Below are 13,845 nucleotides of genomic sequence, written 5' to 3' on the forward strand. Positions count from 1 at the left end.
GAAAATGTAACCTAGAACTTACATCACAATAGGGTCATATAAGTTGAATAGCCATGTCATTGTTTAACATTAAGCCTCCCATCCATGCCTTTTGTTTAGAACAAGGATCACACAGTCACACACATTTGTACACAAAGCTTTCTTTCTACGTTTATTTGTTTGATAGACTGTACAAAGACAATCAAGGCATACATACACTTCCTGATCTCATTAGCATCTCTGGGGGAAAACCAGGACAGATCTGTGTGTAGTGCCCCACTGTTCTCTGACCATTATCCACTGTAACAGTTGACGACCAAGACTCCCAAAAAAGGCATTTTCTATTCCTGCTTAAAGTAGTTGTAGTTTGAACAAACAGCATTGCGATGTCAGTTACAAGACACATTCAGCAATAAATACATGAGGCTGATAGAACAAAAAAATATATATAATTCAGGGAACAAGAGAGCAGGGCAAATAATGATTTAGAAGGACAGTCATTGTCTACAAAGTTGGGGTATGACTGACAAGATAGTGAAGGCATGAGGTCAACAGGATTTAATAATATCTCCCTGAAGCATCACACCACAATATCCAGAATTCATCCATTCGGCTCTGCAGTGTTTGTGTTCTGCTACGAGTGACCCGCAGCCTAGAGACATGAGACGCTCATCGTCGAAACATAGACAAGATCCCACAGGCACAGACTTGATTTGGCATTACAAAAAATAAAAAAATAATCCCAATGTAAATCACTTTATTTAATATACCCTTTAATCTTATATTTGGAGAGAAAACAACCACAATCATTGAATAGGAGTAACTACGTCTGTAATGTTGATAAGGACAATTGGTCCATGTGACCAGTCTCAGAACATTTGGAGAGGGACAATGAAAGATTCTTAACTTCTCTGTTAATAAGAGCCTTTTATTGGGGCGAGAGATTAGAGTCCATGAAGGCCATTGGCTGAGATGGAGAAGGTGATGTGTGCAAAGATAAGTGTGTTGATGGAGGATAGGGGAAGGGCCTGGGAGACAAAGGGGTGGGGCACAAGAGCTTTTAGCTCAGCGTTTCCCCAAACTCGGGCCTGGAGACCCAAAGGGGTGCACATTTTGGTTATTGCCTTAGCACTACACAACCCATTCAAATAATTAACTAATCATCAAGCTTTGATTATTTTAAGCCAGCTATGTAGAGCGAGGGAAAAAAACAAATGTGCACCCCTTGGGGTCCCGAGGGCAGAGTGTGGGAAACGCTACTTTAGCTGGTCGACGTCAGCTTGGTCCATGGGGTGGCACCACGCACTTCAAAGGGCTGATCGTTGGCGAAGATGTGGCTACACAGGTCATCCAGAGGGGGCTCGGGGTCTGTGGTGGCGAACTGTGCAGCATCTTCAATCTCCTTCCTCACCGCGATGTCAATCTCCTGCACACATACAGGACAAGGGAAGTTTGGTCTTTACATCCTCAAAGACATGCTTCTGTCAGATGTAACTATTTTCAATGTGTCAATAATCATGCGTTTTTCAAACAGATTCAGATATTTGACTTTGTGCAGGTAACTGCCAAAATAAAGAAAACACTTGAGTAAATGAGGGATACAAAGTATAAGAGAAGGTGCTTCCACACAGATGTGGTTCCTGAGTTAATTAAGCAATTAACATCCGATCATGCTTAGGGTCATGTACAAAAATGCTGAGTTGCCCATTATTTTGGCTACCATGGCTAGAAGAAGAGATCTCAATAACTTTGAAAGAGGGGCCTCAAGGGAGCATAGGGGGTTTAAATGGTGTGTGGGTGTGTGGGTGTGTGTCAGTCACCAAATCTCAATCCAATTGAACACTTATGGAAGACTCTGGAGCGGCACTTGAGATAGCGTTTTCCACCACCATCAACAAAACATGAAATGATGGAATTGATCATGGAAGAATGGTGTTGAATCCCTCCAATAGAGTTCCAGACACTTGTATAATTTATGCCAAGGCACATTGAAGCGGCTCATGGTTGCCCAACACCTAAGGCTGGGCGATAGGGCCTAAAATCATACATCCATTTTTACTCTAAAGAAGCTTTACTAAAATACACTGCATTTCAAACAGTCAGCAATACTCAAATGAATTCAGGGCTTGTTAAATTATACCTAGGCTAAATATAAGCCTTCCACAACCATAAGACCCACTAATAATTACATGTTTAACCTGCTTTTAATTTTTATAATCAATGATCTTGCTTTGAAGTCTATCAGAATGCCCTTTTTTATTAAAAAGTTAACGAGAACCACGCATTCTTGTAGCAGGCATAGAAAATTAACACAGATCTCAAACACTCAAGCACAAGCCCACTTGCTAGTGAGCAGCCAGCTAATCCTTACAGTTAAAGTAAACTTGGATCTATTTGCTAGCTAACAAGGTAAAACAGTTGAATTGTTATGAAGACACTCTTCTGTCTCCAACTGTTTGAACAGCATGCTAGCCTGTCCACTTTGTTCAGATGTTGAAATCAAGTGGCCTACCTTATTTCTCAGAATAAGTTGCTAATTCCTTATATAATAACTTTATGGCTATTGCACATTTATAAAACACATACTAGCTGTCTAGTCTAACAATCTGTGGGTTAAATGCTGCTAGCAGTACGTGGTACCGCAATATCGCGTGCAACAAACTGCATATACATTTTCCAGAATCAGTGTTCATTGATACTCCCGTTTTAGTAGGGTCTGCTCTTTACACAATTTGAGGAGTTGAAACATAAAAATTGTATTCTTAGAAAGATTAAGTTTGTCTATTACAGTAAAAATAATGTCTCAATATGACCGATTCTGTTGGACCAAACCTCAAATGCAAATAGCGAGTTGAAACAGCTTGTTGAAGAAGTGATCTTTCATCTTTGTTGTTGTGAGTGCCAGGTAGGGGAGGGGTTGTGTGTGTGTGTGTGTGTGTGTGTGTGTGTGTGTGTGTGTGTGTAAATGGGAAGGTGTACAGTCACAGCAGAAGGAACAAAAGAGACCAATAGTGAACAAGTGGACATAAGCTCTCATAAAAAAAAAAACTAGATTCTTGTGATACAGGCATTTGGAATATTGTGCTAAAACAAACTAAAATTTATTTGATATGTCGCCCAGCCTTACCAACACCCTATTAAGACACTGTTGGCGTTTCTTTTATTATGGCAGATACCTGTATATGCTGCCTATTCATACTGTGTTGAATGTGCAGTATATTAGTGAATGTTTGAGAATCACCTTGAGCTCCTCTATGCTGGCCATGTTGTTGCTGAGCATGCGGTCCTTCAGCATGGAGATAGGATCGCTCTTACTACGGACCTCCTGGATCTCCTCACGTGTGCGGTAGCTGAGGAAGGGGGAAGAGCGGGTAGGGATCAGGGCTATTCAGTGTCACTACGGGGGGTAGGAGGGCAGGGAGGAGGCTACTGGGGGACATAACAGAGTGCAGGGACAGCAATATATTAGAACACTGAAAGCTTAGCTGAATCCCTGGTACGTTGGCACTGATGGAGTAAAAAAAACAACATAGGTAACAATAATCATGTCAATAAGGACAATAGTAATATACTAATCCAATAACAACAATATAGATGTAGACTTTTACCTGACCCCAGGATCGCTCATGCTGTGTCCATGGTAACGGTAGGTCTGTAGCTCCATGAGGATAGGGCCCTTAACACAGGTGGCGCACAGAGAAAGTCTAAGTTGTGCTACTTCGACTAAAACACACAAACCTGTACACAGTACACACAGAAACAAATCAACCATCCTACATACTCTAAGGTTGAAGCTCACCTTTCCAGATCGGCAGTGATCAGCTGCAAACTTGGTGGCCTCTCTAACACACAGGACATCCATCCCATCCACCTGGATACAGATACATTTTGTGAGACTACGGAATATATTTTGTAAGAGGTACAGGAGCTTGAATATATTAGTTAGCCGTCTACCCTAATGCCAGGAATGTAGTCTCCTCTCTTGTAGTATTCGGTGCTCGCAGCAGAGCGCTCTACTGACGTGCCCATGGCATATTGGTTGTTCTCACAGATGAAAATAATGGGTAACTTCCAAAGAGATGACATGTTATATGTCTCAAAGATCTGACCCTGTGGATGAATAAAAATTCTGTCAACAGTTGGGGTCAAATAAAAACTTGGAGTGTCCTTCATATGTTTAATGCATGCAAGGTTCAAGAAGCATGCCTTATGTCAAACCTGATTGGCTGCTCCATCACCATAGAGACTGACACACAGCTGATCATTGCCCAGGTACTTGCAGGCCAGGGCTACACCGGCTCCCAGCGGTACCTGAGGAGAAATTAGGCAGGTGTTATATTTGTGAATCTTTGAATCGGATATAAACCAGATGCAAATGAGGTTAAAAAGAAATCAAAATGGGATTCTTTCAAATCTAAGATAAAGGAATAACGCTAGGCCTTTGTGAATTACCTGAGCTCCCACAATGCCATTGCCTCCATAGAAGTTTTTAGTATACATGTGCATAGAGCCTCCCTTGCCCTTAGCAATGCCTCCTCTACGACCTAAGAGAGAGCAAAGGAACAAAATACAAAAATTAGGAAAGAAAACGAAGAGAGCGAAAGAGGTTAGTTTGATTTTATCTCCCTAAACATTAAAAGGTTCAAAGTAGAGTGATTAGATCTTATTGGGGTTCTCTATTGGACTGAGTCAAGTCCACTCACCAGTGAGCTCTGCCATGATCTCCCTGATAGTCCCACCCCTGGTGAGGGTGTACCCATGGGCACGGTATGCAGTGATCAGGTGATCTGACAGGGTGATACCCCCCTCAATGCCAACCGCACAGGCTTCCTATCAAAGAATAACAATCTCTGAGCATTCATATTAACTCAAATTTTATTGTCACAAATATTTAGCAGATGTTATTGCAGGTGCAGCGAAATGCTAGTTGCTATTTGAATGCAGTGTGTGCGTGTGTCAGTGGAGGCTGGTGGGATAAGCTATAGGAGGACAGGTTCATTATAATGGCTGGAATGTTATAAATGGAACAGAATCAAAAATGTGGTTTCCATGTTTTGTGTGTATGATACAGTTCCATTTGTTCCATTCCAGCCATTACAATGAGCCTGTCCTCCTATAGCTCCTCCCACCAGCCTGCAATAGTGCGTGTTCATGTGAAACTGTATGTTTGCTTATACAATAGGTGAGAGTGATTGTGTCTTCTAACCTGGCCATCATACAGGTGACAAAAGCCTCTGATGATCTTCTGCTTGTAGAGCTGGTCAGCCTTCAGCTCCATGCGTCTTATGGTCTGCATGGTCCGGTAATACTTCAGCCCCTGCTCCCGGGTCAGAGTGGCTGTCAGGGGTGGGCCCTCCTCCAGGCGATGAAGGTCAACTTTCTGCAGGAGAACACACACAATGAGAACTCAACAAGGCAGACCGTGAGCATCAAAATCAGCTACAATTTTTGGTTTATATTGTTTTGTTTTACCTTTATGTCAAAGGTGGCCTCAGGAGTGAAATCAGCATACGAGCGTGACGCCACCACCAGGCTGGCGGCCTAAAATAAAACAGAGGACACTTGAGAGACACACGTACATTTAACCGGATATCATCACGTCTTTTCACAACACAAATCTACTTCGCAAGACCTGCGGTTGGGCAAGCCGGGAGAGGCAGCACAAAAGCATCTGTGGTAGGACAGACCCATAAAGTGAGAAGTCGAGTGAAAAACTATGGTATGGAACATAGCTATACTTCCAGAGGTTGATCCACACACAACGAGACTGAAGAAAAACTCCATTGCCACTGACAAGCACTAGTGAAAAGTCAGACTGTCTTGAAAAACACTGACCCAATCAACTAACAAGAATGCCTCATTGGCTGAAAAAAGACATATCCAGAATATTTCCGTCACTCTGAAAATCAAATGTGTGTTCAAATGTGAATGAAGGAGAATATATATTATTGTGTTGTAGACCACATTTCAGGGTGGGCAGGTTCACACAGCCAGTCAATTCAAGCACTAAGGAATATGAGTGATCACACCATGGGATAGCCTTACATGCTGACCACACCAGCTGGGTCGCGTGCACAAGCATTGCAAAATAAATGTACACATACATGTTATTCAATCATTGCACCCACACTGCTCACACGCGGCAACGAGCATCTACGTTGCCAGGCGCTAAATAGAAGTTGATTCTATTTGTCGCAGAACGCACTGCAAGTCCTGCCTCTCCCAACTTCTCATTGGGTTTTAGAAGCCTATACCCACATGCCATCTTCTCATTGGTTTTTAGGAACATATACCCACATGGGTGATTGAAAGATGAACTGAAGTCAGTTGTGGTAATGCATCTTATTATGAAAGTTAGTTGTTAAATCGCCATATAAAGTCCAAAGAAGAAAAAGCCTGGAAGGAGCAGAGATGACTAGAAACGATTCAGTTGGCCGTTTTATGTGTGGATTAATTGTCGGAGTAGAGGACCTTGTGCATTTCAGGTAAAATAACTGCTCAATGTTTATATCCCAGGACAAATTAGCTAGCAACTGCAAACTAGCTAGCCAAATTGCCATAAATGTTTTATGCTTTTCAACCTGTCCCTAAATGAATATAATTGGTTCAGAGTTTGTTTTGACACTTCAACCTCCGTGTCGTGATCGTGTTTGGTGTGGGGGGACAAAATCAATTCACGCACATGCGCGTCTGGTTTGGGCATGGTGTTAGTGAGAGAAAACAGGCAGATCACAGCATCTGTGCATCAGGCAAAGTACTGTAAAAGCATGAATCGTGGTGAGGGGAGGAGTGTAAGATACAAAGGGGCTGCCGCTACTCCCAGCAAGCTGTGACTCTGGTAAAGGAGTGTCTTCAGTCAAGCTGAGGGCGATCTCAGGGTGTTGAAGCAACGCTATGTCAGTATTCTGGCTCCTCTCTGCCAGCTGAAGCTCAAATATGGATGAGTCAGAAGGACCTCTGTTAGTACTGATGTCAGGTTCTGAAACGTTTAATTCCCGAGTTGGTTGGTCCACTTTAAGAGGTATTCCTGGTGATGTTAGTTCAAACGTTAGTCGGTCAGAGACCATTTCTGCTTCTGGTAAAGTGTGTTCTATGATGGGCGCATCAGAGGTTAATGGAGGTAAAAATTGATTCTGATACTTGAGTCCATCGCAGCTGACTGTGAATATGAATTTAATTCTGGAATAACTGGGTTTGTACCAAGTGGTTCGCATAAAGTTCATTTTGAAACAGAGGGGACATTTAAGGGTTCTTCTAAAGGTTCTAAAACAGTCGGAGCAGTATCTGCTAAGGGTTCTGAAACAGTCTGGGCAGTACCTACTAAGGGTTCTGCTTCTGAAACAAATCGGGGCAATATCTGCTAAGGGTTCTGAAACAGTCGGGCCAGCTGCTAAGGGTTCTGAAACAGTCGGGCCAGCTGCTAAGGGTTCTGGTGAGTTAAGATTTGGTTGCTCTGATAAGGATCATTTTGAGACTGGCAGGTCTGTATTTATCACATGCTTTAGTGATGTTAGATCTGCAGATGGTTTGTCAGTGTCAAATGACTCCTCTTCAGGTTTACTGCTAAAGGCAGGGGACCGATTGACCAGAGTGGCCTCTGGGGATTCTTAAAGTATTAGTCTGCTGGCAATTTTAAGTTCTGGGATCAGTACAGCACTGTGGTCTGTTTAAATGTTAGATCAGTCTGACCTGTTAAAATTGTCTACTAGAGGACTGTGTGAGAAAGTATAAATCTGTGTCTGGCTTGTAGGGTAGTAGTGCTGGATCTGAGTCTGGCGGAGAGGTAATATCAGCATACTGCCCCTGGACCGCCAGCAGCCCTGCGCATGGAGGACTGGGGAGAGAAGAGCCAGGCAGAACAGTCACTGCAGAGCCAAGAGCAGGGGTGTCAAACTCATTCCATGGAGGACTAAGTGTCTACTTGTTTTTCCTTTCAATTTGGTGTCCAATTAAGACCTAGACAATCAGGTGAGGGGAGTTCCTAAATAATCACTGACCTTGATTCATCAATCAAGTACAAGGGAGCAGAAAAAACCTGCAGACACTCGGCCCTCCCGTGGAACGAGTTTGACACATGTAGTCTAGAGGTAAAGTCAGCACATTACCCACTGAGGGGGTTCTACTGCAGCTCAAATAGCTAAAGGTCTGGTGGTTGTTCTGAAGGTGTTGAACCAGTCTAATACTAAAAAGCTATTTTCATCTGCATCATCTGAGTGATTGGCCAAGTCATCTAGGAATCCAAACCAGCCTCTAGGAATCCAAACCAGCCTCTAGGAATCCAAACCAGCCTCTAGGAATCCAAACCAGCCTCTAGGAATCCAAACCAGCCTCTAGGAATCCAAACCAGCCTCTAGGAATCCAAACCAGCCTCTAGGAATCCAAACCAGCCTCTAGGAATCCAAACCAGCCTCTAGGAATCCAAACCAGCCTCTAGGAATCCAAACCAGCCTCTAGGAATCCAAACCAGCCTCTAGGAATCCAAACCAGCCTCTAGGAATCCAAACCAGCCTCTAGGAATCCAAACCAGCCTCTAGGAATCCAAACCAGCCTCTAGGAATCCAAACCAGCCTCTAGGAATCCAAACCAGCCTCTAGGAATCCAAACCAGCCTCTAGGAATCCAAACCAGCCTCTAGGAATCCAAACCAGCCTCTAGGAATCCAAACCAGCCTCTAGGAATCCAAACCAGCCTCTTGGAATCCAAACCAGCCTCTAGGAATCCAGGAAATAATGAAAATGTGTTATCATCACACATAAAAAAAAAATAATAATATTAAATTGTTGAAAAAAACTGCACCAACGAAGGCCTTTCAATTGACTCAGCCTTGAAACACATAGGATTGTTCTAAACCACATTCTCCACACTTATTACCTTACTAAACAAACAACTTTCCACTCACAACATTTAAAACAACTATACCAGTGGAGGCTGCTGAGGGGAGGATGGCTCATAATAATGGCTGGAACAGAGCGAATGGAATCAAACATGGAAATCATATGTTTGACTTTAGAGAGGTATCAACACCCATTATCACGTGCCCGTCCTCCCCAATTAAGGCGCCACCAACCTGTGAACTATAGCTACCTAGTACCTACCAATCAGATCCCTTTTGTCTTTGTCAAAGCAGCTGCACTATGCTGTTGGCTCCGAGACCCCTTTCCAATGATAAATAACTAAGTAGGCCTAGCTAGTAGCTATAAATGAATGAGATAGGTCTGTGTGTGCGTGTGAGAAAAAAAGCCAACAAGACGAGGTATTAGGAGCAGAAAGCATAGCATAATTGTTTAAAGAGAACATTTCCAAATGAAAATTATTCTAGAGGGGGTGGGTAAATGCAATGTTAAAATATTCCGTATATGGACCCCAAATAAATAACTAAATGAATGAGTGAAAGTATAAATGTTAACATGTGAAAGGGAAAGAAATCATTAGGAATAAAGATGGAGCACAAAATAGGCAGAATCGGCTGTGCCACAGGGATTGTATCACCGACTACACCACAGTAAAACCACATCTTACCTCTGACACAACCTGGGCTCCCTATCAGGCAGCCAATGGGAGAGAACCAGAAGGGAAGGAGTGAGGGAGTACAACAGGAGATCAAGATATAAAGAGATAGATACATTAGAGAATCACAGGAAAGATTTTATTGTCAGACATGAAAGGGGAAATTCAGACAATTCTGTGCCACAAATGTTTGAGTTGTGTTATTCAAGGTGACCAGTCAATCATTGAAAATATTTTTCCCCCCATCCACTTTTTTTTTTTATATCGCTAGCTGCAACAGAATACCATCGTGGAAAGCATTTTTATGTCTACAAGTCCAGTATGAAGGAAGTTTATTTAACTAGGCAAGTCAGTTAAGATCAAATTCTTATTTACAATGACGGCCTACCCCGGCCAACGCTGGGCCAATTATGCACCGCCCTATGAGACTCCCAATCACGGCCGGATGTGATACAGCCTGGAATTGACCCAGGGACTGTAGCGACGCCTCTTGCACTGAGATGCAGTGCCTTAGACCGCTGCGCCCCTCGGGAGTCCTAGTTAAAGGTATTTCACAAGCCAATGCTACCTAGCGTTAGCGCAATTACTGGAAGTCTACAGCAACAGTTAGCATGCTAGCTGTTCCTGTTCATCTGACTCTGGGGAAGTAGATAAATGGCTTCATTGCCTAAATCTATCCATTTAATATGAAGAAAATTAGTCATTGGAGCTAATTACAGGGTTTTTCCCTTTATAGAAAATTGTTAGGTGGTCCTTCTTTGTGGTAATTTTCAAAAGCATGCAGAAAATATATTGAACTATATTTATTTTTAAATACCATCTCTGAGAACAAAAAATCTAAATTAATTGGTAGAACTACAGAAAATTTGCTTTACAAAAGCACAATTATTTACGCCGCCAAGATACTTTTCTAGGTAATAGACTGTTAGAGTGTACACTTCCAATGAACTGTGGAGAGGTCAAAATAAAGAAATGTCTACCAAATCTATTAATAAAATGTTTTTCATTACCGGTACTTCTACTTACCATTATTCACCTATGAGCCTCCGTCAAAGCTTTTTCTCATCATTGAGGACGGTTGCTACTTACCACTGGATATCTTGAATAAAAGCTGACATGATGGCAAAGAGAGTTTGAATGAGAAAAGTTCTCTTTACAGGTTGCCCGTGTGGTTGATCCTTTTGGCGGTAAGAATATAACCACAGGAAAGTATAATTACATAAACTTTTCAAAGCACTGGCAGTGCATTTCTATCACCTGAAACATGCGCCCAATATAAAAATAGATGCACAAGACACATGCACGTGTTTACATGGTTCTGCACATGCTTTAGGTGATAGAAAACTGAATGAACTACCAGCGCTTTGAAAAGTAGATGTAATTATACTTCCTGTGGACATATTGTCTCACATACAAACAGCAAAAATGACCAACCGCACAGACAACCGGTAAAGTACGTTGAAATACATTTGTATTCAACATGCTGGCTTGTTGAGGTCGTGATCGATCACTTTCCTGATTCAAACTCTGATTTCTGTCCGACGTAGAATTCTATGGAATTGAACGTCGGGTTTCCAATCCAGGCAATCTTGAACGCACCATGATAACTATTTTGACAAGTTGACAACTAAATAAACGAGTTGTTAGCTAACTAAGTAGGCATATGATTCGTTGGATTATAGCTAGTTCGTAGATTTACCTAAAACTTGCCAAGTCATATTTAGGTAAAACCAGGGGCGGCTAGCTAATTACTGCGGTACGGGTACGAATCGGGGCCTAGCGGTATGGCAAGGTCAGGACGGCAGCTGAACTGGTCTAGTTTTTTAAGAAAAGGACAAGCGGTCATGTGTATCCTATACTAAAATACTATACATAAACAATACTTACATTTCTTCTTGCGCTACCTCTCAGCACGTTGGAGATTATTGTCAACATCTTTTGCATACTATTTGGCCGCCAGCGATCTGCAGGTTTTCCCCTCCGTCTTCCTGCCTGTCAAAACAAACGCTACCAAAATTACGTTACGGACAAACCCACGTCGACTGCAGATGACGACATGCGCTACGCCTAAAAAAAAATGCACGAGCTTCGAGATATAGTAGAAGCACAGGCTTCTTTCTGTACGAGCGAGTTCCTCTTCAAGTATTTGATTGCACAATGAATTACCAGGCACTACTTCGATTATGTTTAACGGCGGATAGTATCCAATACATGTTGCATTACCGAAACCAACTGAAAAGAGGAGCGACCTTTAACATTGTGTTAAAGGTCCCCAAATGACACACATCCCTGGGTCGCTCCTCTTTTCGGTTCGCTGCAGTTAGCGACTGGAACGACATGCAATAAAACACTCAAATTGGACCGTTTTATCTCCATCTCTTCATTCAAAGTCTCAATCATGGACACTCTTACTGACAGTTGTGGCTGCTTCGCGTGATGTATTGTCTCTACCTTCTTACCCAATAATGTTTCTACCATGCTATGTTGTCTTAGGTCTCTCTTTATGTAGTGATGTGTGTTTTGTCCTATATATATTTTTTTATTTGTTATCCCTGTCCTCGAAGAGGAGCCTTTTGGTAGGCTGTTATTGTAAATAAGAATTTGTACTTAACTGACTTGCCTAGTTAAATGACACTAGACCGGGGTATACCTTATACAAGAGCTACCCAACCCTCTTCCTGGAGATCTACAGACCTGTGGGTTTTCAGTCCAACCCTAATTGAACTAATTAGCTGCTCAAGACCTTAACTAGCTAAATCCGATATGCTAAGTTAGGGTTGGACTGAACCTACAGGACAGTAGCTCTCCAGGAAGAGGGTTGGACAGCCCTGCCTTATACTTTGTGAGGGAAGATGGTATGATATTTAAAAACTATAACCCTACACTCATTAAAAACACACCACACTATGACTATTTAAACATATATAATCCTACCTCAGGCCAACAGCCTGGAAGGACAGGACACCACCACTCAACACACCCTGTAACTCTTCTGACGTCAAATCTCGTACACCAACATATTTTTTACGCAGCTGCCACCACAACCTCTATTTTCTGCGACTTATGTTCCATCCCTGTGGTACAGTTGATAACTATTGCTATGAATGCTAAAAAGCCAAAGCCAATTCTCACACGAATTCTCCCAGGATACCTCCCCCTTGACCCATCTTCCTCTACTTTCTTCACTGCCTCAACATCCGATAGACACCCTCTGCATTACTCTAACCTCAACCTGTCTCTCTCGCACCGGACATTTCTGATCCCCAGCCCCATGGGCACCTGTACAATTAACACATACTGATTTTTTCCCCCCCAATAATACACATTCCTTTGTCTCATGCCCTTCTGCACACTTCTCACACCTGGAAACCTCCCTCCTACAAAATGCTGGGACATACCCATAAGTTTGACACCTGTAACAACGTAATGGAATCGTCACAAAAGCTTGTAGTGGATAACTGAAATATCCTAACATCACTTTGTCGGACAAAGACTCACCATCAAAACTCAAAAGAACAAACAATGACTCTTCTGTTTCACCAGTCACTACACCCCGTCTGTCGCACCAAACGATGAGGGTCACAAACACCGGGAATCTTCCCCTTCAGTTTGTCCACTTTCACATGTACCTTTACCCCAGTAATCGCTCTTTTCAACAGCGCAAAACAAGTCCCATCTCTTGTCCCCATTCGTGTGGCGCGGAACCCCTGCTCCCTCTGACCAGCAGAAACACAAACAATTATCACAAGACCACGTAGGCTTACCTTAACCGATACCACAGCACCCAACGTTTTCTCCCACCCTGAAACCATATATGGATCAGCCAAAAGGCAGCGGTCAACTTTCTTCAAAAATGTTACTCCTACCATCACAGACTTAAAAACAAATCTTTATCATGACCATCGGTGCAAGCCTCGGGAATTTCCAGGCACATACAAAAGAAAATGGTAAATAGTCATAAATAGAAATGATGTATAAACTGGTATATGATTATTTATTTTTTATACCTGGACCTTCAAGGAATAAAGTGGATAAATTAGTCTATTACAAGTAGTTTCTCTCTTTTTTCTTAAAATTTTTATTACTACTTGTTCTTTTTTTACTTTTGTATTTGGCATTTGATTTTTGATTGATATTGTTATTCTACTGCATTGCTGAGGAGAGTTAACAAACAAGCGGTTCACACTACCATGTGCACGTGATCAATACACTTCGATTTGATTCTATACATCCTTCACATCCCAGTTTAAGATTAAGTAACACAATAGGAACTATATTGTGAGGACCCTTGAATGCAAAAATAAGAATGATCAAATAAACAAAATAGGAAATATTGCAATACTTTCATCACATTGTTTTC

General features: G+C 42.2%; 1 protein-coding gene across 3 annotated transcripts; it reads right to left on the reverse strand.

Annotated features, from left to right (window-relative positions):
• Nucleotides 1-124: 124 nt before the first annotated feature.
• Nucleotides 125-11,618, reverse strand: pdha1a (pyruvate dehydrogenase E1 subunit alpha 1a). 3 transcript variants are annotated; one of them, XM_045690083.2, is made up of 12 exons: nucleotides 11,373-11,518; nucleotides 9,498-9,518; nucleotides 5,452-5,520; nucleotides 5,186-5,359; nucleotides 4,683-4,809; nucleotides 4,432-4,523; nucleotides 4,198-4,290; nucleotides 3,934-4,089; nucleotides 3,779-3,850; nucleotides 3,588-3,655; nucleotides 3,221-3,329; nucleotides 717-1,405 (listed from the first exon to the last, which is right to left on the reverse strand). In XM_045690083.2, exons 1-12 carry the CDS (start codon nucleotides 11,427-11,429, stop codon nucleotides 1,241-1,243), a joined length of 1,203 nt encoding a protein of 400 aa, XP_045546039.1. In that variant the 5' UTR covers nucleotides 11,430-11,518; the 3' UTR covers nucleotides 717-1,240. The 3 variants fall into 3 exon arrangements, with proteins under 3 accessions (XP_013984778.1, XP_045546039.1, XP_045546040.1); XM_045690084.2 differs by lacking the exon at nucleotides 11,373-11,518 and adding an exon at nucleotides 10,512-10,529; XM_014129303.3 differs by lacking the exon at nucleotides 9,498-9,518 and having other exon boundaries at nucleotides 125-1,405; nucleotides 11,373-11,618.
• Between the last annotated feature and the right edge of the window lie 2,227 nt (nucleotides 11,619-13,845).

Source organism: Salmo salar, chromosome 11 (assembly GCF_965601325.2).
Source record: "Salmo salar chromosome 11, fSalSal1, whole genome shotgun sequence".
Lineage (NCBI taxonomy): Eukaryota > Metazoa > Chordata > Actinopteri > Salmoniformes > Salmonidae > Salmo > Salmo salar.

Excerpts from the sequence above, each read along its gene's own strand:
- pdha1a (XM_045690083.2), bottom strand. The coding sequence starts at position 11,429 with ATGCAAAAGATGTTGACAATAATCTCCAACGTGCTGAGAGGTAGCGCA. Across the intron at positions 5,521-9,497 it reads GAGCCCAGGTTGTGTCAGAG|GCCGCCAGCCTGGTGGTGGC; the intron begins GTAAGATGTGGT and ends GTTTTATTTTAG. Across the intron at positions 1,406-3,220 it reads CCAGCATAGAGGAGCTCAAG|GAGATTGACATCGCGGTGAG; the intron begins GTGATTCTCAAA and ends GTATGTGTGCAG.